At 44.7% G+C, this 26,181-nt stretch overlaps 1 protein-coding gene across 1 annotated transcript in view; it reads left to right on the top strand.

Annotated features, from left to right (window-relative positions):
• The window catches only part of FN1 (fibronectin 1), a 208,361-nt gene that overhangs the window by 181,030 nt on the left and 1,150 nt on the right, over positions 1-26,181 (top strand). Inside the window, exons 21-44 of the mRNA XM_026087948.1 lie at positions 1,079-1,173; positions 1,661-1,829; positions 2,134-2,220; positions 2,999-3,190; positions 6,819-7,001; positions 8,064-8,153; positions 8,872-9,141; positions 9,532-9,648; positions 10,080-10,244; positions 11,007-11,162; positions 12,457-12,570; positions 14,256-14,525; positions 16,425-16,612; positions 17,747-17,834; positions 18,024-18,200; positions 18,513-18,602; positions 18,834-19,013; positions 19,791-19,880; positions 20,721-21,187; positions 21,755-21,893; positions 23,332-23,496; positions 24,755-24,880; positions 25,483-25,589; positions 25,916-26,026. Of these exons, the coding sequence (XP_025943733.1) occupies positions 1,079-1,173; positions 1,661-1,829; positions 2,134-2,220; positions 2,999-3,190; positions 6,819-7,001; positions 8,064-8,153; positions 8,872-9,141; positions 9,532-9,648; positions 10,080-10,244; positions 11,007-11,162; positions 12,457-12,570; positions 14,256-14,525; positions 16,425-16,612; positions 17,747-17,834; positions 18,024-18,200; positions 18,513-18,602; positions 18,834-19,013; positions 19,791-19,880; positions 20,721-21,187; positions 21,755-21,893; positions 23,332-23,496; positions 24,755-24,880; positions 25,483-25,589; positions 25,916-26,026 (3,836 nt within the window). The remainder of the gene's footprint in view (positions 1-1,078; positions 1,174-1,660; positions 1,830-2,133; positions 2,221-2,998; positions 3,191-6,818; positions 7,002-8,063; positions 8,154-8,871; positions 9,142-9,531; positions 9,649-10,079; positions 10,245-11,006; positions 11,163-12,456; positions 12,571-14,255; positions 14,526-16,424; positions 16,613-17,746; positions 17,835-18,023; positions 18,201-18,512; positions 18,603-18,833; positions 19,014-19,790; positions 19,881-20,720; positions 21,188-21,754; positions 21,894-23,331; positions 23,497-24,754; positions 24,881-25,482; positions 25,590-25,915; positions 26,027-26,181) is intronic.

Raw genomic sequence — 26,181 nt, forward strand, 5'->3', positions numbered from 1 at the left:
CAATTGTTCATACTTACACTGTTTGCTTGAAAGAAATGTTAAGCRAACTGTAGGAGTAATGGGAGTTCTGTAAGAAGCAACACATACTTCTAGAAAGAACAAATAGATTCACTGTTTAAATAATGATGAAGCAGTCAAACTAACAAAACTCAAAYGAAACAATCCTCACCAACCAAGCCCAAAACCACATCCTCTTTTTAAAAGCGCATGGTTTCTTTTATAACAATGTGGAATTAAAATAAGGGTTGACACTTGACCAGAATAATACTATTGACCTTGGCAAGGTTACCCCAAGGTCTTTTCTCTGACAGAGACGGCCTTAAATATTAAACAAACAAAAAACAAAAAAACCCCACTCAATTAGGAGATGACTGGGTGTCTGAGATGAATGTTGCCTTCAAATTCTGGCCAATCAGAATGAAAAAAGTCCAATTTAAGACTATAGTTGAATAAACCAAATCTGTTCATTATTAATGTGGTCAATTCAGATTAAATTCAGTGGAGCTATTTAGACTGATTCTGGGATATGCAAGGGCTTTGGCTTCTCTGTGATGCTCCTGACAGATATGAAGGAGCCCATAGACTCCTCAGACTGTCTTTGGGCTCCCTTTAGCTATGCTGCCCTCAAATGTTGAAGGTATTGGTGAGGGATGAGATGGTCCTAGCTGGGACAAGTGAATGACAAAAAAGGGTCTTGCGTTCTGTTGATTGAGTGGTGGATGAAGGAAAGAGCTGCTTTTTAWGGAAAAGTTTGTTTACTGTCCCAAGAACAACATTCCCCAAAATATTGGGGTTGGGTGGACAGAGGACTTATGATGCCCACCTCAATACTTTGGTTTTCCTCAGGAACAAAAACAACACCAGCTGTGATTAGACCATTGGCATACTGTGTCTATAAAAGCTGTCAGCAGACARAAATTGTCTGTCAAATCCCCCCAGACCACTGGGACAACATGCAACACATACATGCATGCAACAGCATGTTGCTTTTGCTGTTTGGGCTGCTATGGGTCAGGTTTTCCCACTGTTCAGTGCCATCACAGCAACTAGATTTCCACTCCGTCTGTTCACTTCACAGATCAGCCTGTTGGCTCTGTTCCTCCTTTTAACACCGAAGTGACTGAGACTTCTATTGTCATCACCTGGACACCTGCCCCAAGGATTGGCTTCAAGGTAGGAAAAATCAAAGTCCCGTGTTTCTTTTCCTCTTGCTTAACTGYGGTAGGGAGGATCAGTTAAAGCTGATGTTATGGACCCCACTGAAGATAGCAGCAGAAAGGGAAGAGGTGCAAAAGACAYGCTGCTTACAGAGGGCAGGTCTAGGGATCACCAAGGGCAATGCAGGTATGCCCTCTGGGCTTCAGGTCAGGTTCACCAGTGAGACCTTTTGTAACCAAGTCTTTCCATCCCTTGTGGTTACATCTCCACAGACTGTGTGATGGTGGGTCCATGAAGGCTTATACCCCTAGGGTACACACCCCTGGGATAGGAAACAACCCAACTTGACCATAGGCTACCTAAAACACAAGTTCAGGGTTAACAGTTGGCATGAAGCGTACAGACCCATGCTGCTCTTGTTGGATGATGCATCAGAATGCTGATAGTTCTGCGATAGGAGTATCTGAGACTGAAAAGCAAACTGTTTGTGGCTTCTCTGCAGCTGGGTGTGCGCCCAAGCCAAGGTGGGGAGGCTCCCCGGGAGGTGATCTCCGATTCTGGCAGCATCGTGATATCTGGCCTGACCCCTGGAGTAGAGTACACCTACAGCCTCACAGTCCTGATGGACGGCCAGGAGAGAGAGTCTCCGATCGTCAGGAAAGTGACTACACGTATGACACATTTGCTTTTCCACCTTTATTCCTTACATGTGCTTCCCATGTGCTCTCCAGATGAATGGCTGTCTTCAGGGCATGTCAGTTCTAGTCCTTTCCTCCCATCTTTGTCCAGAAGGTGGTGTTCTTTTGGACACGTAGGTGATAATAGCACTGGTTCATGCAGTGCAGGGACATAACTKCAGGAGAATCTTTTTAGCTAATTTTGAAGGGTGAGGATATAATCTGGGGAGAGGGGGCGCTAAGGGAGTTCACGTGATTCTCAGTGCCATTAACGAACCATTTGTCTGAATGCTTGCAGCACTGTCGCCACCAACCAACCTGCATCTTGAGCCCCATCCTGATACTGGGGTCCTGATAGTCTCCTGGGATAGAAGCACAACTCCAGGTAACTACACAGCACTCACAATATGCTTGAACCCTCTTTTGTACCAGAATGGTAAAACTTACTTTACGGTGTTTTGCAATTCATTAAGCAGATTTTTATGGGAAGTTTGCCACTGAGTCACTTAAGGGAAAAAAAAAAGTAAATATTTTTGAATCTGTCTAAGGATATAATTTGCAGTTAAATATAGGTTGCAGTAGGACTCTTTATGCTTTACATTCTGTGTAGAATGGTATTTTGGAGTATGAATGTGTTTAAATATTTCAGCTGTTTTAGAGATTTGAAGGATTTCTTCAAATATCCCCTCTGGTTTAAAAACAGTCCAAGGAAAGGAAAGCAAAATAGACCCAAAACATTTCTGGCAGTGAAGAATGAGTTCATGCCATTGACAGTAAGCATGGGATTTCTGAAAGAATTCAAGACAAACTCTTCTTCCACACAGAAGCTGATGGGAGTTGTACAATTGACTTCCATGACAAGTAYTGAAAGCTTTTGAAAACCCCACTCTCAGCCAGTAGATGCATCTTTTCTTAACTTACATCACTAGATTTTCAGTTTGATTAAAGTTTCAGAGGGAAYGAAAATAATGCTGCGAGAGTGGCACGGCTGCCTCTTGGAAAATTCATGTCAGGGCGCTTGGCAAAGCAGCCTCTTGCCTGCTGGGCTCAGGGCAGCAGACTTCCTTGTTAAGTGTAATATGTTTCCTTCAGCTGTTYGTGTTAAGACTTAATGTAAGTAAATACAGCGTGGGAGTACTGCATACTGGTTATCTGTATTTCAGGCATCAGTGGCTACCGGGTTACCACTGTTCCTACCAACGGGCAGCAGGGTTATACCTTGGAGGAAGTAGTAGAGGCGGATCAGACCTCTTGCACCTTTGAAAACCTGAGCCCTGGTGTGGAGTACAACGTCAGCGTTTACTCAGTCAAGGACAACCAGGAGAGCACCCCCATCTCTAAAACCATCACACAAGGTAAYGAGAGGATGTGCAGCAGTTGCAGCYGCTCAAAGGCAAATTACTGAGCCAGAGCGCTCTGCATTGCAGAACTCCCATTACTCTGGCAGAGGGCTTAAACATCACATTTAATCTCAAGAAGCAGAATAACCACATGCCAGGGACTGACAGAGCAGTCTATACCCTTACTTCTCTGCATGGGCAGCCTACGCTGTCTGTCCATTGACAGGGTGCCTAAGGGAGATGGATCAGTACACCGAGCTGGAGAATGACAGAGATCTGGCCTAGCTTTGCAGTGCCCCAGTGTCTGGAGCTGAGCCAGCGGTCATGGGAAGTAGGAAAGTGGGGTATRAGTGAGAAGCAAAGAACTTTTGGCAGCAAACAATGGCAGAAGATCACTTCAGCACAAGGAGAGGAGAGCTGAGATTGAAAGGTCCATCTCCATAGCACTTCTGGGACACTAGTGGTGTGTGTTTCCTCAGATGACTGCAGAAACTCCCTTTGTAGCCACAGTAGCAAAATTAATGTCCATCTTCCCCAGATGGTTTGATTTCATTTTCCTTTGTGAGGGCTTTGTTTGTTTTTGTTTCTGCTCAGCCCTGAAATGATGCCAGCTATCGTGTTTGCTTGCTCTTATAACACTGCTTTAAAATTTCCATGCTTCACTGAGGTGCTCTATGCTCCCTGTGGGAGAACTAATGCTGTGATCCTGCATAATTAAAGCAGTGATAGCTTTAACCCTTCCCCATCTTCTGGTGGGGGAAAAAGAGCTAAAAATGTATGTCTCTGGCTTTTAGCACTCTTTAAAGGTGATATGATACATGCATTCCATGTGGATAAACAATGATTTTACAGAAAAATAAGCATTTTTGGCATTTATTCTGTAAAAAAAAAAAAAAAGTTTTTTCACAACAGGGCATTAAAATAGAATGTAACCACTCTTATTAAAGTCAATCTTTTGCAGTATTACTATTCCATAATTCCTTTTCAAGCTAATTTGCAATGATCCAGCAGAATGGATACTGAGTCCTCCATCTCTGACTCACCTATTGGTATCTGATCCTGAGCAGGGAAGAGTACCCATTTCTTCCCCCTGATTTCAGGATYACTCTGCTGAAGTTATACAGTCAAATCCTGTGGCTTAAATCAATACAAACTTATTGACTTGAGCAGCTGAGGGTTTGGCCRTTGTAGATTAAAGATGCAGCTAACACCCTCCCCCAATTCTGTTGGTCCTAACATGCAGGAAAAGAACAGCTTTGCTATGGATATTATTTCCATAGGAAAAACAGTCACAGCTGTGCATGTTTGCCATGCAGAAGTTTTGGCARTATTTAAAAGGTTAGTAAAGAGGATCCTAATTCAGTGGCTCAGCTTTGAGATTTTGAAAAGTTTAGCTCAGAAATCCAGTTTGTTGGCCATGTCACATGCTGGGTGTAACCTCTGAATATGGGGATGTTGTGACTTTCTTATGGAGTACTCATAATCTAAACATGACTTTTAACCATTTTTTGAAGAAAGTGTTTTTTTACTCACTGTTCTAGATCATCTTTTTTAGCACATACACTGCAGCAGTTAGTGGTAAGTAGAACTTKAGGAGCTCTGGGCCGGATCCTCAAGCCATTACAGGGACTTGAGATTTTTTTCCAAGTCCAGTGTAAATAGCTTGGATACTGAATTATCCTAACTGAAGCTTTACAAGGGTTCTCACCAGCTGAGGGTCTAGGCCAGTTTAGCCTCTTCAAATGGGTTGATATTTTAAAGATCAAAATAATAAAAATTAAACAACATTTGAATGAGACAAAAATTCTAGAGAGTGAATTGCCAATATGTTGAAAGAGTTTGTTTTATTCATATGTTATGGGCAAGAAAAGGTTCTTACTTTTTCTTTTATTTTCTCACCTGCAAACAAATCAGTACTTTTCCTTTTATATATTCCTCAGAAAATGATGGGCCTTTGTCTCATTGTTGCTCAAAGTAAATTTGATGCAAGTTAAGTGCCTAGCTTGCTTTAGGCCTTTTTGAAGTTTGYACATCTGGAGTGGGAAGTGCGTTGTCTCAGGGGATCTGGCTTTCAGCCTCCGTCTGCACTGGGAGGCAGCTGGGGATTGCACAGAAGGGTATGATGTAAAGAGCAAAAGGAAAACCCCTTTTTCCCCTAAACCCGAGAGAAATTCTGCATATCACCGCAATTGCTTCTAAAGTTTCGTCAATGTTAATAGTGATGACCACTGCTTTTTTCTCCCTTGTCTTTCTTTTGCCCCTGTATGTCTTTGCCTTTCCCCTTTGCTCTTTAACTTATTAGAGGTGCCCCAACTCACTGACCTAAGCTTTGTTGACATAACTGACTCGAGCATCGGCCTGAGGTGGACCCCGCTAAATGCCTCCACCATTATTGGTTACCGCATCACAGTAGTTGCGGCAGGAGAAAGTGTCCCTATTTTTGAAGATTTTGTGGACTCCTCAGTAGGATACTACACAGTCACAGGCTTGGAGCCGGGCATTGATTACGACATCAGTGTAATCACACTCATTAATGGCGGAGAGAGCGCCCCTACCACTCTGACACAGCAAACGGGTGAATTTTGAAAACTTCTGTGTTCTGTGACATGGACGGTGTTTCATGCTGTCACTAGCTGTCGGGATGACGGGGCTTTGTCCAAAGAGGAATCGGGCCACCCACTGGGCAAAGGTAGACAGACCCAGCTCACTCTTGTTTCCAAACTGCAACTGGGGATGGATATGCACTGCTCAATTTCCTAATTTGTGGCATTTTAGTACTGCGAATGGCTGCAGAGCTGCCAGGCTCATTCATGTTTGGCTATTCCGACTTTTGGGATCCAGTTGGAGTCAAAGTTTGAAGTTTGAGCTATAGAATTGCTAGACTTTTAAACTGTGATTTCCCCAAAGTAAGAGYGCCAAAGCGTGGAGGCAGTTCAACAGAAACCCTCCAGGCTATCCCTCGCCCTGATGGCTGGCTAAGCCGTCCGAGCTGCTAGCAGTCTGTTTCAGTGGTGGCCCCACTCTTTCCACAATGCCCTCAAAGATGCAGATGAAACACCACTCCCTGAGTACATGCCATTGACAGCCATGTCACACCGTCAAGGGTCTTCATAATGCATGGGCAGAAGGCGAGCTGAGAACTGGTTCTTGCATGAAATCCTGTTGTGTTTGAATCCCGAGGCTGTAAATCCTCTGACACAAGTAGAAGTAGAGTCATAGGAAATTAGTGATGTACCCTCTCCTCTTCTGTGTGTGCATGTATGAATTCTAGACGAGCCGACTTTTCCATCTGTAAGCTGCTGTATGGCAACTTTAAGCCTCTCTTGGCTCTGCATCTGTAATGTGAAATCCAGCTGCAAGGAGCATGTTACTGAAACTTGCTACCTTGTTTTCAAATTAGTCCCACAGGGTATATTTAAAGTATTGGGAATTGCCAAGARGTTAAAGGAGCCTGACAGTAGTACAGACATTTTTCTCTAACTGTAGTAGAACCAAACGTAGTGTAGAAGTCYTGTTTGCATGGATCTGACACAGTAGTCTGTTATGCATGAGATTAGCTTCTCTGGTGATTCCCTGAACGTGCATCTTGATTAACTTTTACCTCGGAGAGAAAGTTGAGATATATTTGTTCTTTGCTATGTAGCTGTGCCTGCTCCCACTGATCTCCGCTTCACCAATGTGGGGCCTGATGCTATGCGAGTGACTTGGACCCCACCAACTTCCATCGTGCTGAGCAGTTTCTTGGTGCGCTACTCRCCTGTGAAGAAGGAGGAAGATGTTGCAGAGCTGACAATTTCACCCTCGGACAATATGGTGATTTTAACAAGTAAGAAGGTTATATATGTAAGCCAACAAATATAAGACCCCTCTTACTGCATGAGTCCTGGTCCATTGGGTATTAGCTTTTCTCCCTTGTTTATATCAGCTATATGACTTTAAGTGCATAATGGCGCATTATAGCATCAGGGAAGGGAATGGGCAAGTGCAGTTTTCCTGGCTGCAAATGGGACCTGATTTGGGGGGTGGGATAGCAGGGTTGATATGAATGCATTTACTGAGTATCCCAAACCAAGAGAGAATTCCTGGGTGGAGACATGATGTAAGATGAGGCAAAGAAAAACTGCTTTGTGTGAGTATAACTGCCCAAATTCTCAGCTATCTAAGCTGTTGTCAAAGTAGCCTCATACAAACTCACACCAAGTGGTGTTTGGCCATTTGCTTTAACCAAGTTAAAGCCAAACCACAGTAAGGTTTTCCTGTCAGTCCAAGGCCAGTGATGAGTCAGGCGGTGGGGCAATTACTTTGATTTACAACCTGGTTAGGTATTAAGAGTAAATAGATATTACTTACCTCGTTTGACAAAAATGTCAAGGACTTGCCATGCAGAGGTCCAGGGAAAGGATCAGAATATGCGAAAGGTCATTGCTCCTTTGACTCTGTATGTTTAGGACCAGAAAATAAATACTGTTTGGAACCTTACAGGACATGGCAACAAGACTCTGACTTTTTTCAAAAAGTTGACATTAATTTGCTCTAGCTGGTGCAAAAACTGTTTTATTGAAGTTTTTTTCCCCCCATCCTAGAAACCAGGTTGGTTGAGTGAGAGACAATATCCACTTTCAGAATAGGGGTCCAGCTCTGTAGCAGTGATACAGGATACCATGCTCCTTACTTCAGGCTAAAACATTGCAAGCAACTTGAAGGCCACAAAAGAAATTGGTTTAAATTTCTGACTATCCTTGAGGCTCAGATTTTCCATCCAGCAAAACTTGATTTCCCCCCCCCCCCCAAGAAATACAGTTAAAATTGCATAGGTTTTCAAGAGACTTCCAGCCATGAGTAAAGATGCAAATAAATAYGTCTAAATCACTGTACTTCAACTCCACAGATCTGCTGCCTGGTACTGAGTATCTGGTGAGAGTCTACAGTGTTTCTGAGCAACATGAGAGCGCACCTTTGTCTGGAATCCAGAAAACAGGTACTTAAACCCGGCCTGAGATACATTAGCTGTTAATGTCATCCACTGAGCGTCCATTAATGTGACTTTGCTGCTTTTGCTGTGCATTGTCACCTTGTTGGTGGGTCATCACCGAGACACCAAACAGCAATGTGARTTTACATCCTGAAAAACACTAAGAAGTCTTGTATCTCACTATGTCYGAAAGCCAGATCTTCTTTTTGTTTTAAATGGGCATTGTAGGCCTCCCTGTGACTGGTTCCAACCACATCTGCCTAAGAACAAGCCTAAGGAGAGCCTTGCCATTCATTCTCCAAAGGGCTGTCTGCATATCCTGAGGCTTGGCCATAACATATCCATCGCTGTGTCTTCCTGCAGTTTTGTTACTGCATGACAGAAATAACGTGTGGGTCACAGAAATAGCATGTCAGTTATGGGTGTTTTATGCTGTGCTTGTGTTGTGTCTGTATGTGAGCAAATATTAAAACCTGCCAGGCTGCTGATCTAGAGAGGASTCCAGATGGAGACCAAAGTTGCCATACATAACTTCCTGCAGTTGTGTTACAGTGCTTGTTTATATCTTTGATCCTAAATGCATGTATTTAGTTCCACAGCTGAATAGCGTTTGTCTTAAGAKCTGGCACTTGACACTAAGCTTAATGCAGTACAGCAGTGCAGTGAGATGATGCTGACCAGTAGTTCAGCTTAGCTCAGTCTCTCATCTCTTTGAAATACCCAGGTCTTGATTCCCCCAGTGGCCTTGACTTCTCGGATATAACTGCCAACTCCTTTACTGTCCACTGGATTGCTCCTCGTGCCACTATTACGGGCTATAAAATCCGGTATCACSCAGAGCACGTTGCTGGCAGGCCCAAGGAGGACCGCGTGCCCCCTTCCCGGAACTCCATCACCCTTACCAACCTGCTCCCAGGGACYGAGTACGTGGTCAGCATCGTCGCCATCAACGGCAGGGAGGAGAGTCTGCCCTTGATTGGCCAGCAAACAACAGGTAAGCCCTGAGAAAAGACTGAAAAGCTACCTTGTGAGTTTGGGGTCTCCTCTAGCAAAGCAGTTGCTGTTAAAGCAGTTCTTCCCTTCTAGCTGGTGAAACTGTACTCATGAAGAAAGCACCTTTGATATTGAGGGAGGGCCTGATCCAGAGTGAGGTGGGAGGACCCATGCCACTTCCAGATCAGGCTGATGGGGCTTGGGGCCAGCAGAATTTTTTTTCCATTGAATCTAGTCAGAGGCCTGTTGGTTTTTAACCAGATACATCAGYTGGAGACCTGTGTGCATGGGCTAGTACTGAGACGGATGAGTAGCAGAGGAGCACAGTATGATAGGTGGAACATGCAGCTGGTGTATGTTAACTGTTAAACTCTCAATTCTGTTTTTCTAGTGTCTGATGTTCCAAGGGACCTAGAAGTCACCCCCACAAGTCCAACCAGCCTTGTGATTTCCTGGGATGCTCCTGCAGTGACAGTCAGATACTACCGGATCACTTATGGTGAAACAGGTGAGGGCAGGCTGCTATTGCCAGTCACCAACCACAGGCTCTATTCTGAGGCCATTTGAAAGTCACAGCAAATAGCAAAAGCAAGTTTGCAGCAGACAAAATAACCTCAGGGCTCTGACGTCCTTGCAGCACATTTAGAGAAGACTTTCAAGTATAAGGTTTGTTTTTAAAGGAGAGCAAATCACTTTTATCTACCAAAAAGAATGACTGCATCTAGAGTACTTTGGTCACTGTAGTGGCTGGTGGTTCTGTGTTTCATTTGTTCCTTGGAACAGACTGAAAAAGACTCTGACCCAAGATCTGCTGACATCAATGGGATCCTTTCTTTGACATAGTGGATATAGGACTATCTTGTTTTTTTCGTAATAATGTAAAGTATGTGTAAAACGAAGATATCCATTACATTGCTTTTTCTACCCCACCCTCCCTAGGTGGAAGTAGTCCTGTGCAGGAATTTACAGTGCCTGGCACCATGTCCACCGCTACCATCAGTGGCCTCAAACCTGGTGTTGACTACACCATCACTGTGTATGCAGTAACTGGCCGTGGAGACAGCCCTGCCAGCAGCAAGCCAGTCACTGTCACCTACAAAACAGGTGAGACCTGTTAGGGCATGGGGGGGGGGGGGGAAGGGGACAATGACAAAAACAAACAAATGGAGGAAAAACAAAAAACCAAAACAACAACAAAACTCCCACACAGCTATGTGTTGGCTTAACCCCATGAAGTTGTATCACTAATCCTTAGTTTCTTTTAGAAGTCATGGGCTATGTTACTAGCTCATCATTTTCAGTGGAATTGCATGTCACAGTGGCCCAGCATGCTAATATGACACAAGGGGATTGTGGACTTGGACTTTTGGAGGAGGGAGACCCTTTGGAGCCCCGTTGGGGATACGAGCAGTATTCGTCTGTTCAGTAGGATTTCCACCCTGCAATGGTCTTTCATACCAGGGGTTGGTTCAACTCTTTGGTGCTTCTGGTGTACTCCCATATTATCTAATCCTGAAGAGACCTGACTTTCTAATTTCATGACCATCTTTTCGCTCCTGGTCTGGATATGGCCTAATCCTCCTACTCTTGTACCTGTAGACAAGGCATTTAGCAGCCTTTAAAACAACAACAGAAATCCTCAGCTGACCTTGATATGAGGTCAGTCATTCACATGTCATAGTTTGCAGTGGGCTAGCATGAAAGATAAATAAATAGCAGCATGTGCTTTTTCTCTTCAAAAAAACACCACTTAGAAAAGGAAGAGCAGAACAAAATTCAGCTAGGAGGTAACAGTGGGATCCAGAGAGGAGGTGAGGAGGGAGGGTTTCCTCCAAGACGCTCACAAAGCTTATTCTTGCTGCCCAGAAATAGACACACCATCCCAGATGCAAGTAACCGACGTCCAGGACAACAGCATCAGCGTCAGATGGCTGCCTTCAACATCCCCAGTCACAGGGTATCGGGTAACAGCTGTCCCCAAGAAAGGACATGGGCCCACAAAAACTAAAAGTGTTCCTGCAGGTAAGAATACATTACATCCTTCAGCGGGTCTGGAGAGAATCCAAGAGGTAGCAGCTAAAATTAACACTATCGAGTGCTAGGCATATGCTCTAAACCAAATTCTCCTACCATACCTTTTTTGTCATCCTCCTGACTGCAGTAGGGTCTCATCCAGGAGAAGCTGGGGCAAGTTTTTGCCCTGTAAGGCTCACATTTCTGTGAGGCAGCTCTGCAGCAAAGCTTCACTCTCAGCAACCTCAGTGTCTCCAAGAGGCACCTGAATTTCAAGGGAGCRCCTCTGGATTTTCTGGCACCCAGCAAAACTTCCTCAGAAATCCTTCTGAGGGTGACTTGATAGTGTATGTGACTGAGTCCATGCTACAAGCTTGACCTTGTTACCTTAAAGGATCTGCCAGCCAGTACTCAGTTTGTTCACAGGAACGCTTTCAGTCAGTTTTTGTGGGATTTGCTGAGATTAGCGGTTGGGTTAATGTTCAATCCTATCCCAGAAAATGAAGGCTGGTCTCCTCTTGGGTTTGTTTTGTTTTCCTTCCTCCCTACTGGGCTAACCTGCCCTTTTAGCTGTGGGGCCTTTGAGCAGGAGCTCARATTTGCAGATCTCCTCCTGCACTGCCAGAGAGGCATAGTACAAGCAGAAGTTAAACCAGAGGTGTCAACTCTAAGTCACTTTAATGACAATCGTGAAATGGCTCATACCGGCCTCTTATTCAGGGCCACTTAGAGGCCAGTGCTCTATAGCTTAGTCCAGCTGAAGAGGCCCACACAAAGGCAGGGAACAGCTAATGCAATTCCAAGGTAAAATGTGGAACAGCCTGCCAGTGTTGCCATCCCCTCCCCTCTGCAAGCTTGGAGGAGCAGGGAAAGTTGTACTGTTTCACTCTGCACAAGGGATAAGGCCTTAAAGGCATAAAAATACAACTGATGGGGTTGAAGGGCCTTAAAAAACACTGTGCTCACGCTGCAGTCTCTGAACAGAATTGCAGATGCCCTGAGTCAGTTGGGCCTTTTGCAAAAGAACTTGCACACTGAGTGAGGCTCCCATGATATTTTTCCCCAAGACCCTCCTGTGTGGGTGGGTGGGCACCAGAGTCTTGCAATAAGAACTGCTTCACTTCTTGTGATTTAGCACTTCTGCTGTCCAACACAGGCTTTTCATGGTGAGGAGGAGGTGGTTTTCTCCACAGCCTCTTTTCCTCACAACCATTTCCGACTTCCTTGTTAGAGAAGGCTCGGGGCACCAAGAGCTCATACTGTCCTTGTTCCAAATTAATCCAATGTTGTTCTTTCCTGCCAGATCAAACACAAGTCACTATTGAAGGCCTGCAGCCCACAGTGGAGTATATGGTCAGTGTCTACGCGCAGAATCACAACGGAGAAAGCCTCCCCTTGGTTGAGACAGCCGTCACCAGTACGTATTTCACTTCACAGTAACAAAGCAATGTTATCTATTGATGTCCAACTCTACCATGCAGCATCGGATCCTCAGTGACAGCAACTAGCAGGTGCCTAGTTTCCAGGAGAGTGAGAAGTGTCCCGCTCTGCGATAAGTACCTAAATTGCAGACACTGGCAAAAACACAGTCCCTCTCCCCCAAATTGCTGGCGAAATGCAATTCCCCACCCCCAAAATGCTGCGCTTTTGATTCTCTTTCACTAAAGCTGCAAAGTCTGAGTTTTGTTTGCCTTCAGCCAATCACTGGAAAAATGTGCAAAGATCTCCCTTCCGGAGCTGAGTGGCAAAGGTGATTTTATCCCCTTCCTCTTAAAGGGCTGGACTGGGTTTGGGAGCACTTGCCCTGTGCAAGGGAATAAGAAAAGCTCTATGAGCTATCGAGAACTTGAGACGGGGCACTGCAAAGGAAGGCAGAGCTCAGCCCTTATATTGCCATACCTCCCTGCACAGAACAGCAGTACTCCTCTAGGCAGGAGGGAACAAGCCGGTCCGAGGGATGTCTCTAATGTAAAGTGCTTTTTCCAAGGCCGCCCCCGGGGTAGGCATTTCTGTGCACATTATTCCCTTGCTCAGGTTTGTATTCTAAAACCACCGCTCAGCCCCAACTAATTACAGAATTGTACTAAAGACAAAAGGAGCTTCCCTGAAGCTTTGTAGAGATGGGAAAAGATAATCGCATCAATTTCAAGCCAAACAAATTCCTGGAAAAATCACCTTTGCCAACTAGAGAATGTAGAACTAACATAGCACAGCAAATAAAGCTGGCATCTTTTGGAAAAGAATAATTTGGATCCCATATAAAAATGGTATGCCAGATCCTCCCATTTTGTGTAACAAATGGGTATAGCTCCATGGTAGCCACGCTAGACTTTTTTGGAGCAAGGCTCACTTACCTTGCAGTCTAGCACTGAGCTCCAATCTCACTAGACAAATCCAGTGAATCAATCTAACTAGGAGGTGTTTGTACGACCCAGTTGCACTTGCGGACATTCCCTGTGYGCTCACTACAGAGCTGAAAAGTTGTTCTAACTGTTTTAAAATTTTAAATTACATTAAGTAATTTGCTTTCTTGATAAGTGTTAATTGGATATTAATTCATGAAAGAAGAGTGGGACTGGTTCTCCTTGGACTGGCACTTTGCACAGCAGCTTACAGCAGTAAAAAGCAAATAGAGCAAGCATCTGAACTTACCCAGTCAGGTGGGTTGTCTGGCTGCCTTTTGCACTAGGAACTGGCTTTAGTAGTAGAAATGGGTCTTCAGATGGCTGTCTTTTTTTTCTCTTGGCTACTTGAAGGTGGCTTGATGCTGCTAGAGTTGTGTAAAAGGGGCTTCAGAGCCAAGGGGGCCTCGATGTAGGTAGTGGTCAGGGTCCTGGCTGCTTTGAAGGTGCTGGTGCGAGTCCTATCGGTTTCGACAAGGCCAGGATTGCCTTCCTGCTATCTGGCACTCGCAGACTCTCAAGCTTACTCTGCACAGTTGTAAGYATGTGTGCAAGGTACAGCACAGAGGAGAATCAGGTACCCCTCTCCCGCACAAAACCGAAAAACTGCTTTGCATGTAATAGAAATGCTTGGTTTTTTTCTCCTCGCCTACAGCCTGCTTTTTATCACTTAACCTCTTACCGTTAATTTGCCTAACAGACATTGACCGCCCTAAAGGACTAACATTCACTGAGGTGGATGTTGATTCCATCAAAATTGCTTGGGAAAGCCCGCAGGGGCAAGTCACCAGGTACAGGGTGACCTACTCAAGCCCTGAGGATGGAATCCATGAGCTATTGCCGGCCCCAGGTGGCGAAGAAGACACTGCTGAGCTGCATGGCCTCAGGCCAGGTTCTGAGTACACTATCAATATCGTTGCCATATACGATGACATGGAGAGCCTGCCCCTCACTGGGACCCAGTCCACAGGTACACCTTCAACTACACCACCCAGCAGGCCATGGCAGCAGTGGCTTCTGCCCTGTTGGGTAAAGTGCGCTTCCATGCGCAACTGGTGCTCAGCCCTGGGGAAGCCCCCGGGGCAGCCAAGGGGATGCGATTGCTCTTGAGAAACAGCTTAGTTGTGCCAGAGAGCTGGCTGCCAGTGGAGTCAGCCTATGTACAYGTTAGGGAAGACAGGGAATACAGGGSAGAGCAGGACTGGAGGAGCAGACTCCGGAGAAAGGAGGGACATTATCTTACAGCCTCCTCTGCGTCCTCAAGTGGATCAGTAATGTCTGACCCCCTAGTCAGGGAACCTACCTTAGGGTGAAAAACCTTCTACCACAGCTTGTCTTTAGGGTATGGGGGACCTGCAAGCAGGGCAAGTTACCAGCAACAGATACCAGGGCAGCTTTAATTCCCTCAGGGTCCTTACTGTTGGCTAGAGCAAAAAATCKGTGTGAAGGGCTAGGAGACTGCTTGACTCTCAGTTCCCACAGAGCCTTTTGATCCTTCACTGTCRCTGCCCGAAGGACCACAGCCTGTCTGCATGCCCACACTCTGCCATTCACATCACCTCCTCAAGAAGATGAGGGCATGCTCCATTCAGGAGAGTGCCTTCCCTTACATATGAGTCAGATCCAACTCAGTGTAAATACATTCAAAATTCCTTTGTGCAAAAGGAAAAGGAAACTATTCCTTGAGATAGAAATACTGCCAGCAATATGAAATTCATTGCAARGCTTCCAGCACTGCCAGACATGTCTTGGTAGTGCCTTTGTAATACAGTTCTCCCATTCATTTGTGGATGAAAACTTGGCCCTATAATTCCAGGGAAGCAATGAAGATGGCTGTTTCCAGTGTACAGATTGCTGTACTAAACTAAACCAAAGTGCCAAAATGATTGAGCTGGCTAACTACCTGCTAGGAATGCAAACAATTTTTAAATCCCACTCTCTGTGGTTTACCCTTTGTGGGCCTGTTCAAAAGTGTTTGAAGTCGCTTAAGACTTTCCACTGACTCTCATGGGCTTTGGACTGAGCTCTGTTTGAGCAAAGCAAAGGAGAATTGTCCTGTATTTCCACTCTACAAGATTAGAAGACTTCACAGCAACATGCTAATAGTGGGTACTGTGGTAAGATATATGTGTATATATATATATATATATGCACATTCTTCCCTGTTTACAGCCTGAGGATTACAAACAGTAAGGCAAGAAAATGTTTCAGTGGATTTTATTCTATTTGTTTTTTAACACAAGCAGTTGTTTTTAAAGGTATCAAATGTATTAGCTCATGACCAGACTCTTGTGATGAGCCTTATGGCTACCACAGCTCTGCTTTTCCATTGCCTTGCTCTCTGTGTAGTAATTTATACTCATTAAGTGGCTGTAAAATGCTTCCCTTCTGCATTTGGCAGTATTTTTATACCCTCTTTGCAATTCCTGAGCCTGATTCCTACCTACTTTTGTAAATCAACAATCACGTTATAGAAATCAACAGAGATAGGCAAGTGAAGCAGGACTAAACTATTAGTTGTGTGAAGAACAGAGACAGGCAGAACAACTAAAACACTGGCCTGTTGCAGATGTAATCACCTCCCAGAGCCTTTGCCTTATATCACGGCAAGCAGGGTTACTCACCTACTTTAGCCTTGAAACATGAAGATCTCCTTATTTCTGCAGAAAAGCATTACCACAGATTAGAGAATCTCTTCCTGAATACCTTGTCCACTTCCACAGTGCTTTAAACCCGTAGTTGCAGAAGGCACACCACTTCCCTGCCCGCATATTTCAGGCCTAGAACTGTTTCACATTCAGGAGAGATTATTACTTTAGCTGAGGTTGTCTTCTTCAAACTAACCATGTGCCAATCCTGATTTTCACAGCAATTCCTCCTCCAACAAACCTGAAGTTTACTCAGGTAACTCCCACCAGTCTTACAGTCAACTGGAATGCACCAAACGTTCGTCTCACTGGCTACAGAGTTAGAGTGAATCCCAAAGAAAAGACTGGTCCTATGAAAGAAATCAACCTTTCTCCAGACAGTACATCTGCTGTTGTTTCTGGATTAATGGTAACCCTTTTCTTTATATAATACAAAATGTGTTGTGGGAAGGAAATACTGGGAAAACCTGAAGCAATTTAAAATTCCTGCAATTTAAAATTCCTGGGTCAGGAACCTCAGCTGGAGTAGATCATTACAGCTCCTAAGGGTCTGGCTCTCTGGTTGAGGTCTGACTAGTTGTCAACCATAACTAACTGTTACCACAGCTGTTACAAGACAAGGAATTGGCCTGCTGAATCTGCATTCTTCCCCTTCCTCATTTAGGAGAGACTGGGTGCCTTAATCAAATGCTAATCATCAGGTTCAAAATCAACAGTAACTCAATAAAATGCTTTTGCCCATCTTTCACAAGAGGTCAGATAAAATGACCCAATGCACTGGTTTTTAAGCTGTTATACAGGAAGCCTTGTCAGTCTATTGCTCAGGCAGTATATTTCTAAGACATGTGCAAAATGTAAGTAAAAAAAATTCGGGCTTTTCAGTAGGCTTAAATTTGCTATATAACCATCTTCTCCACTGGAAACATTTCAGAAGTCCCTATACTGGAAAAAGCTGAAAATCACTGCTTTTATGGTTCCTGCTATCTTAAAGCTACTGATCTGTTTTTAAGGAGTTTTGTGAATCATTTTCAAAAATGAGCCTTCAAATGCACTCTAATCTAAGTGGACTCCTGGTCTGATGCAGTCAAGGACTAAAGACCTTGCGTAAAGCTGCAATTTCCACCATTCTCTTTTCTTCTCAGGAAGAACACCTTATCATAGCAGATTGCTTCCATTATCCCCAGGAAAACCAGGATTTAAGTCATCTTTTCCTGAATAACCAGCTTTGAAGCACAGAGATCTTAAAACTTGGGGATGACAAACAACTTTCTCCCAGGATTTCCTCTGGTCCTGTGTGCACACATGTGCACTACTAGTATTATAAACAGCACCGTTCATCAGGGCCCGTATTCTCTTGCTTACTAGAAGTGGAAATAGTTATAATCATCCCATTAATCCTTCACTGATTTGGATTGTTACAAGGTTTCATACTTCATAACTGTTGACCAAGGAATGTGGCTCCAGCAAACACTGAACAAGGGTAGGAATATTTCCTTCTGGACCAGGTCCTTCTCATAACTTAGTGTAACTTYGTCTGTTCTAGGTGGCAACCAAGTATGAAGTGAGTGTCTATGCCCTGAAGGACTCTCTGACCAGCCGACCAGCCCAGGGGGTGGTCACCACTCTTGAAAGTAAGCAGTGACACTCCATGAATGACCAGTTGGTACTCTGCTGGCTGCAGGGGCCCAGAGGCAGAGATCAAATGGGCCATGTCAAGAGCAGGGCCCTATACAAAGCTCTGACAAAGGCCTTTACAAACTTAATTGCTAAGATTCACCCTGCCCAAGGTACTGACAGGAGACCTCTTCCTTCTTGTGCAGATGTCAGTCCCCCCCGCAGGGCCCGTGTGACAGATGCCACTGAGACAACCATCACCATTACCTGGAGAACCAAGACTGAGACCATCACTGGCTTTCAAGTTGATGCTATCCCAGCAAGTGGCCAGACCCCCATTCAAAGGACCATCAGCCCTGATGTTAGGACTTACACTATCACTGGTAAGTGAGGTGCTTAAGCAAGCAGGTGTTTCTGGAGTGATATCAGAAGATACACTGGGTTCTTGCTTTGTAATATTTCCTTTGAGAAATAATACAGGAGTAAAAGGTGGGAAACATCTGAATCATTAAGGCTAGTCTCCAAGAAGCTGTTGTTGAAAGACATGCTGATGCCCCTTTTAGGTGGCTTCCTCAGACTAATTTTACAACACAAAAAAACCCTTCAGCAGTAACAACCATAGCAGCTGTCAGTACATTGCCATGTACTGTTTTTGCAAGGAAAAGCTAACATTTACATTTCAACTTCAATTTCAGGCTTGCAACCTGGCAATGACTACAAGATCTACCTTTACACTCTGAACGAGAATGCACGCAGTTCCCCAGTAGTGATTGATGCCTCCACTGGTAATGATATTGTCTGTCTCTTCTGCTCATGCTAATGCACAGTAATCGCATATGGTCAGGCAGAATATGTACATATCCTTGCATCTGATCACATATGTTACTTACTGTGACTTACAGCAGTATCTTCTCCTGAATTTGAAAAGGGTGACCTTGGTCCCAGAAGATGCAGTCTGGATGAAGGATATGCATGCCCTTACTGCATTTGACTTGTTTGCTTTTGTTTTCACCTAGCTATTGATGCTCCTTCTAACCTGCGCTTCCTCACAACCACAAGCAACTCCCTTCTGGTTACTTGGCAGCCTCCTCGAGCCAAGATCACAGGCTATATCATCAAATATGAGAAACCTGGCTCATCACCCAAGGAGCTTCTGCCTCGCCTTCGGCCCGGCATCACAGAGGCTACTATTACTGGTATGTGTCTGTGCTTTGTTTGGGAGATGTTTGCCCAAACCTCTTAAACTTGGGAGTTGCTTTTCTTTTATGATCATATGTGGGATTGAAGGCAGAATGAGAGGCAGGTATGGCTACATGCAGTTTGAATCTTAGTACTGTGAGAAGACTTTGCAGAGCCTGTGTTTCTCCTCCTAAATAGGAACAAGCAAATAGTAGGAAGCTGTTTGGTTCCATCCTATGAACACCCCCAGCCCTCTTACCTAGTCCAAATATGCCAGGCATGCAGCTGAGCAGGTATGGTAAAGGATAGTACCACTGCAGAGAAGGGACTAAGGAAATCCCCCACACATACAGTATGAAAGCCCAGCTTTGTTCATGCTTTGTTTTTGGGACAGTACAAGAGTAATCCAGCCCCCTACTCCTCAGAACAGATTGAAATCTGACCATGTCACCTGGGGTTGGGGATGCTGCAGTCACAAACCACACTGAATCTTCAGTATATGTGACTGATAGGGTGCCAGGGTCAGGGGCTTTTTGCTTGAATGGATGACAGTTGTGATGGCAATAGAAAGAAACAACTGTGGATTTTTTTTTTAATCTTATAGCTGATCTGATTAGAAAAACGCATTGTATCTGTAGGATAGGTGTACTCATAAACCCACTGTCTGGCATTAGAAACCACAGTAAAGGAACAAAGCTTTGTCTTTCTCTGAGCTCACTGTCACCTCATTTTATCATTAGACTCCCTGCCACACATGTTCAAATAAAAGGTTGTTTTGTGTCCTCCTTCCCTAGGTTTGGAACCAGGAACTGAATACATCATCTACATTACTGCTGTGAAGAACAATCAAAAGAGTGAACCATTGATTGGCAGAAAAAGGACAGGTAAAATAAAGCTCTGGATTGTTGTGTGGCAACAGGAGATGATGATGTCTTCCCCTTGGGGAATACAGTCTCAGGACTTAAATAAAAAATATTATTTAAAAATGTCCTGTTCACACCATTAAACCACAGACTTTTTCTTAGGGGTCAAATAGGCTTTGTAAAGAAAATAGTTTCTAGAATGTGAGGTAAGATTCCTAAATTATTTGAATCGTGTTTGGCTGCATTTAGACACTAGGAACAGAACAATATGCTTGGTGTTTTTCTTGCCTGGATACCTAACTTATAATTTAATTAAAGTTAATGTTCACATTTTCTTCTAGCTCATGATGGCATCAAAAGCAGGATCCATTAATTTATTGCCCACTAAATCCTTTACTTCTGTTCGGTCCCCTTCTGCAGTATGAGACTGAGATACCCGTGGCAAGCAAAATATGAGCTGGAGATCCAAATGTGATCTAGGAGCTAGTCTCTTACTGCATACCAGTGATTTTTCTTAAATTGATAACTTGGGAATATCTCTTGCAATTATATGCCTTCTTCTCAGTTTGCGCATCAGTGGCTTCTTCGGGGTGCAGTGTTCAAATCTTGCTTGGCTGTATGAAAATTTCATACCAACACACTTCTTATGCCCTCATATGAAATATATATTTATATAACTTATATAAATGTATATATAGATAGAAACCATTACCTTCAGAATAGTCACTATAAGATCATAAAAAGTGTGTTGTATCTTGGAAAGATTGCTAATCTTCGATGCTTGGAGTGGTGTACAGCCTTCACTCCAGCTGTTTAATTTACCATGCTTTGCTTTATGGCTTCTAACCTTTCTTTGGCCAGATGAGCTTCCCACGTTGATTACCAGGCCGCACCCCAACCAACCCGACATTCTCGATGTACCTTCCATTGATGAGGGGACCCCTTACCTCACAAACAATAGGTATGACAATGGAAATGGTATCCAACTTCCAGGAACGTCTGGGCACCCACAGACAATAGGACACCAGGGTCAGCAACTCTTCTTTGAGGAGCATGGCTACAGACGGCCTGTACCCACTACAGCAACTCCCCTTAAGACTGGGTCAAGAGGGCAACCACCAAATGTAGATGAAACAATTGAAATCCCTGGGTACCAAGTGCCAATCATCGTCGAACCTTCATACCCTCACTCTCGCGGGCCCAGGCGCAACGATACCACAGGTCAAGAAGCCCTTTCTCAGACAACCATCTCCTGGAGGCCGTTGCTGGAGAGCTCTGAATACATCATCTCGTGTCAGCCAGTCAGCCAGGATGAAGATACTTTACAGGTAACAGCTGTCTTTCTCAGTACAGATATGGTGTTAGACATCACCATGGTAGCTGATGTCTCTTGGAATTCCAGCCCTTCGTGTTAAGGGGATGGCAGCTGGAGTTGTCTTAAAGAGTCTTATTAACATGTAGCTGAAAGAGCAGGAAGGTTAAATGCCCCTCTCATTCATGAAGTGGATAAAACCACTAAAAGACAAAGCCCTGGAAATGCTGTCTGTATCAACCTTTCACCATGGAAAGGGGCAGTCAAGGAGACAACTTGGGAGTTCACTCTAGAGGTTTCAAAGACTGAGGTGCTGCTCCTCCGAGCCAAAGACGCCCTTTTTCTGCCTTGGTTTCTCTATTCTTAAAATGGAGRTAACAACATCCCTTTTGAAACCTCACCCAGGGCACTCAAGTTTGACTCAGTGTTGTTTGAAGATCCCAAGACATGTAGCAGGAATGGGCTGGCACTATATACCCCATAGAAGTCAACCTGAACAGCTGGTCTTTCCTGTGATCGGGTTGCAAACTAAAAAATAATCACTCCTCCCTCTCTGGTGACTTAGCATTGCCTGTCATTGCAGTTCAGGGTTCCTGGCACTTCCTCTAGTGCTACGCTCACTGGCCTTACAAGAGGGGCCACCTACAACATCATAGTGGAAGCCCTGAAAGATCACCGGAAACAAAAGGTGCTGGAGGAGGTGGTCACAGTTGGCAATACTGGTAGGTAAAAGCTTTGTAGCGTCAATATGAACCTTTACTGTCTCTGTCTCGTTTCCCTTACCCAAAACAACCTGGTTCCCAAGCTTGGGGATAGTTCAGAAAGGAAACTTCTTCAGACATAGAAAGTATGTGGAAAGCAGGGGATGGGTCAAATGATCTCTGAGGTCTTCTGGTTTCAGATAACTATGCCACCCTGGTGGTGTGACTACAGCTGTTCTGTTCTGTTGCCTAATCATGAAGACAGTGCTTTGAGGCTCCACATACTTCTCTGCAGTCAGTGTGCAAGAGATAACAAAAGATTTGGTATTTGCTGCTCTTCAAGTCTAGGTTATGCTGGTGTCACAGATTCCTGCCAGTGGTGAAGACCTGCTGTCACAATAATGCATYGTGCAGATGGAAAGACACTGGCAGCCAGCTTAAGTGCTCTATCTTCTTGTCCGTCATTTGCCACTGGCTGTACTGGTTATCCACCAGCAAATAACCAGCAGCACCACTAGGCCGTCCTGAAGGCCTGGCAGTGGGGCAGGCTGCTTGCAGAGATGCTGATTAAGCACAGACAGGCAGCACTTAGGGAGTCATGTGACCAACCACAAGTACTTGTGGTCAGAGGCAGCACTTGCCACAGCTGGAAAGTCCAAAGCCCACACACACCCTGCGGGATCCAGGCTTGGCTCTTAACAGCACAGGGATCTGCTCAAAATCTTTTTTCCTTCTCCTTCCTCCTCGTGTTGTGTATTTTGAGGTTAAAAAGAATGGGAGGGCAGGATGGGAGAAGAAGAAATGACAAGCTAGTGATTTGCTTTGTCTGCCCAGTCAGCCCCTCCGTGCAGACCCCCTACTGCCCCTGCCTCCTTGGGAAACAAGGAGGGAACAATGTTCCCACCTTCCAGCACCCCAATTGCCTCACATCTGTCACAGACTGAACTGAGAGCATTAACTTGTTTGATCAGTACAGAAAACACCCACTTTCCAGTCAGTGCACACACCCAGGGGGAATCTGTCTATCCAACAGTATGGCTGTAAGGCCTCCTTCTTCTACCCCTTTGCTGTGAGCTAGAGTCTGAACTGCCCCCATAAGTACATCTGCACCTACCAACCTCAGGTCATTCCCCAGCATCTCACAGCACACTTCTCTTAAAAACAGGCCAAGTCAGATTGCTGCTCTCCAGCAGCAAAGCCAAGAACTCGCACTTGCTTGAAACTTGGCAAATCGAAATGAAAATAGCCTTCATATCAGGTTTTTATCATTCAACTGCTCTGACACATGCAAATGGAAAATAAATCAGTCTGAACTGCTGACAGAGCCATCAAGTATATGCCCATGGGGTAGCTCCATTACTACCAGGATATTGTAAGGAAAAAAAATGCACATAGAGAAAATTGGTTTAGTCGTTCCTATTGCTGTTTTTAATGCCTGTTTCTTCTCTTTTCATTCCAGTGTCTGAAGGACTAAACCAGCCAACTGACGACACCTGCTATGATACTTACACTGGCTCCTTCTATTCCATTGGAGAGGAATGGGAGCGATTATCTGAAACTGGCTTTAAACTCTGGTGCCAGTGTTTAGGCTTTGGCAGTGGTCATTTCAGATGTGATTCTTCTAGTGAGTAGCTTGCTTTGCACCATCCATCTCCATCTCTAATCTCCCTGAGCACTAATAGCATGTTTGACAGAGCCAATCTGATCCAAACATGAAGCAAATGAATGCAGGCCCRTAGGTTTTTAAAACAGACTGGTATTTTTTCCATCACTGACAGTGATGGAAAACTTTGGTTACTTCTGAGCTATGCAGCTTATCTAGTAATGGCAAATTCATTGCATCAGCAGCAATTAATATTGTATTGATATGTAATGACTTTTTCACCAAAGCTAAATGTTTCTTTTATTTTCCCTGTCTGTGCCAGGTAAGTCTAGGTAATATGTAAAAGTGAGATAGACTAGATGCCTAAAAAAGAATCTGAGTAGTTACTTAACAAGACAGCTTTGACTATTGAATTATGGTTGAATCTTCATCTCCTCATTTTATACATCATTGCAGTGGGCCAGACAGAACTTGTATGCATTTCAGTGAATGTAAGAGCAAGTCCAAAGTCTGTTTTGCATTGCAGACAGCCTATGCAAAGCATCTTGCAGAGCCTGTTTTCTCCTTTTCTCAGTGTTTCTTTGAAACTCCCTCAAGGAGGCAACCCCACTGCAACAGCATCAAGTTTTAGTGTGCACAGGACTGTGGTTTATGTGGAAAAGTTTCAGCCTTCCATATAAGGGAGTAGAACAAAAGTCAGCAATTTAGTGGTTAATGCAACACATCCAGTTAATTTAAATTGTGCTTTCAAATTACAGAGTAAGCTAAGGAAAGAGGGCATTTTTGCACTTAGGCTCAGAGGAGTGACTGCAGGGAACAACTTTTTCTACAGGACTAATAATTTTATTTCATCATTCAATACATATGGCTAACCCATTGTGTTATGCACTCTGTGATCTGGTTTTACTGGGTATTTGCTCATAAAAAAGGAGCATTTAATGTATTTTTCTTTCTTCCTGCCCCAGGTGTATTAAATTCCTTTTTCTTTCTCTCTCCTCCCATTAGCCAACCCTCCTCCCCAACCCAGTCTCTGTCACATCCCACTTAGTCCTTTCCTAAGAGCCTCTACCCATTCCCCAGTCCTCACCAGTTAAATGTTGCAGGAGTTGAACCCACTTCCAGCAGCAACATGTTTCCTCCCTGGGACTTACATGAGCTCAAAAGATTCCTTCTCCTGCCCTCCTGTTGGTTCCCGAAACAACACAAAGCAGTTTTCCTCCTGCTAGTCACTGCAGCGTGTGGAATAACTCCTGGCTTCTTGTTCCTCTGCCTTCTCCAGAGTGGTGCCATGATAACGGTGTAAACTACAAGATTGGGGAGAAGTGGGACCGGCAGGGAGAGAATGGCCAGATGATGAGCTGCACCTGCCTTGGAAATGGAAAGGGAGAATTCAAGTGTGAACCTCGTAAGTCACTTTCTGATGTTAATTTAATTGAGCTCCCATGCAGGAAGYGTCAGCTTTTCCTGGCTGTTCTGATTAATATTGGGTCCTGCTGTGGTGGCGAGCAGAGAATCAACATGTCTGATTCATGTTTCTGGAGTGACAGATTGAATCTGTTCTTGTGGGAACTGGAGGCATGAGACTCATATTCCCTAGCTTAAGGAAAAAAAAAAAACAAAAAAACCTCCTCTTTTGTTGGCTAAGGTCACAGCCCCCTCCGCATCTGCCTTTTGGCCCTGGAGCCACAAGAGAGGAATATGTTAGCACACTAGGTGGTGTAGATTACCCTAATGAATAACAGAGGACACTTCTGCAGGGCCTGTCACTTGAAGATCCTCTGGTCTTCATAATATAAATGAAACTGCATTGCTCCTGTCAGGCAAATACCCTCATCTTCTACTTCAAAGTGTCTAGAGAGCTATAAAAGTGACTGATGTTCCCTCTGCCAGTCAGTGAACCTCTGGCTAAAAAGGGAGAAAGCTGGGGCTGAGGCACCTGTTTGATCACCACTAATGCTTAAAGCCAAGCACAGACCATGCAACTGAGCTGTGCYTGTTTCTCGACAGATGAGACCACGTGCTATGACGATGGGAAAATGTACCAAGTAGGAGAGCAGTGGCAGAAGGAATACTTTGGGGCCATCTGCTCCTGTACTTGTTATGGAGGACAGCAGGTAAGCAGGAGGGACTGGGCCTGCTGCCCACTGGCAATGGGGAGAGGAGGCTGTGTGAGAGTGCAGTCTTAAGACTGTTGGGTTTCAGGTCACATGGTCTCTCCTGGCCAAAACAGGCCCTTATAGTAAGAAAAGTAATTAATACAGGAGCTTAAGCACTTAGAGGGACATGGATTCAGAGGCTGTGTCTCTGTGGTGTAAAATGGGAGTAACCGCATTGGTGTTGGTGGAGTTGTACCCACGTGTACAAACGCTGGCAGATGGGAGCTCCAGGGCGATCTTCAGCAGCGCGGTCTGACCGGCGCACGCACCTTCTGTTTCTCTAGGGCTGGCGTTGTGACAACTGCCGCAGACCCAGCGTGGAGGTGGCCCCTGAAGGCTCTGCTGGCCATACCTACACACAGTTTACACAGAGATACCATCAGGCTACAAACACTGTGAGTATACTTTCCCTCTCTGCCCTTCYGTACTGTGGGTCTGGTCTATGGCACGAATACGCGGGGTCTGTGTAAGGCTCGAGGGATCAGAGCAGTGCGCAGCTTTCTGCTCATTCAGAAGTGCATGATAACCACTGATCCAGCAAACCAGCCCT

Source organism: Apteryx rowi, unplaced genomic scaffold, assembly GCF_003343035.1.
Source record: "Apteryx rowi isolate R43461 unplaced genomic scaffold, aptRow1 scaffold_12, whole genome shotgun sequence".
Taxonomy (NCBI): domain Eukaryota; kingdom Metazoa; phylum Chordata; class Aves; order Apterygiformes; family Apterygidae; genus Apteryx; species Apteryx rowi.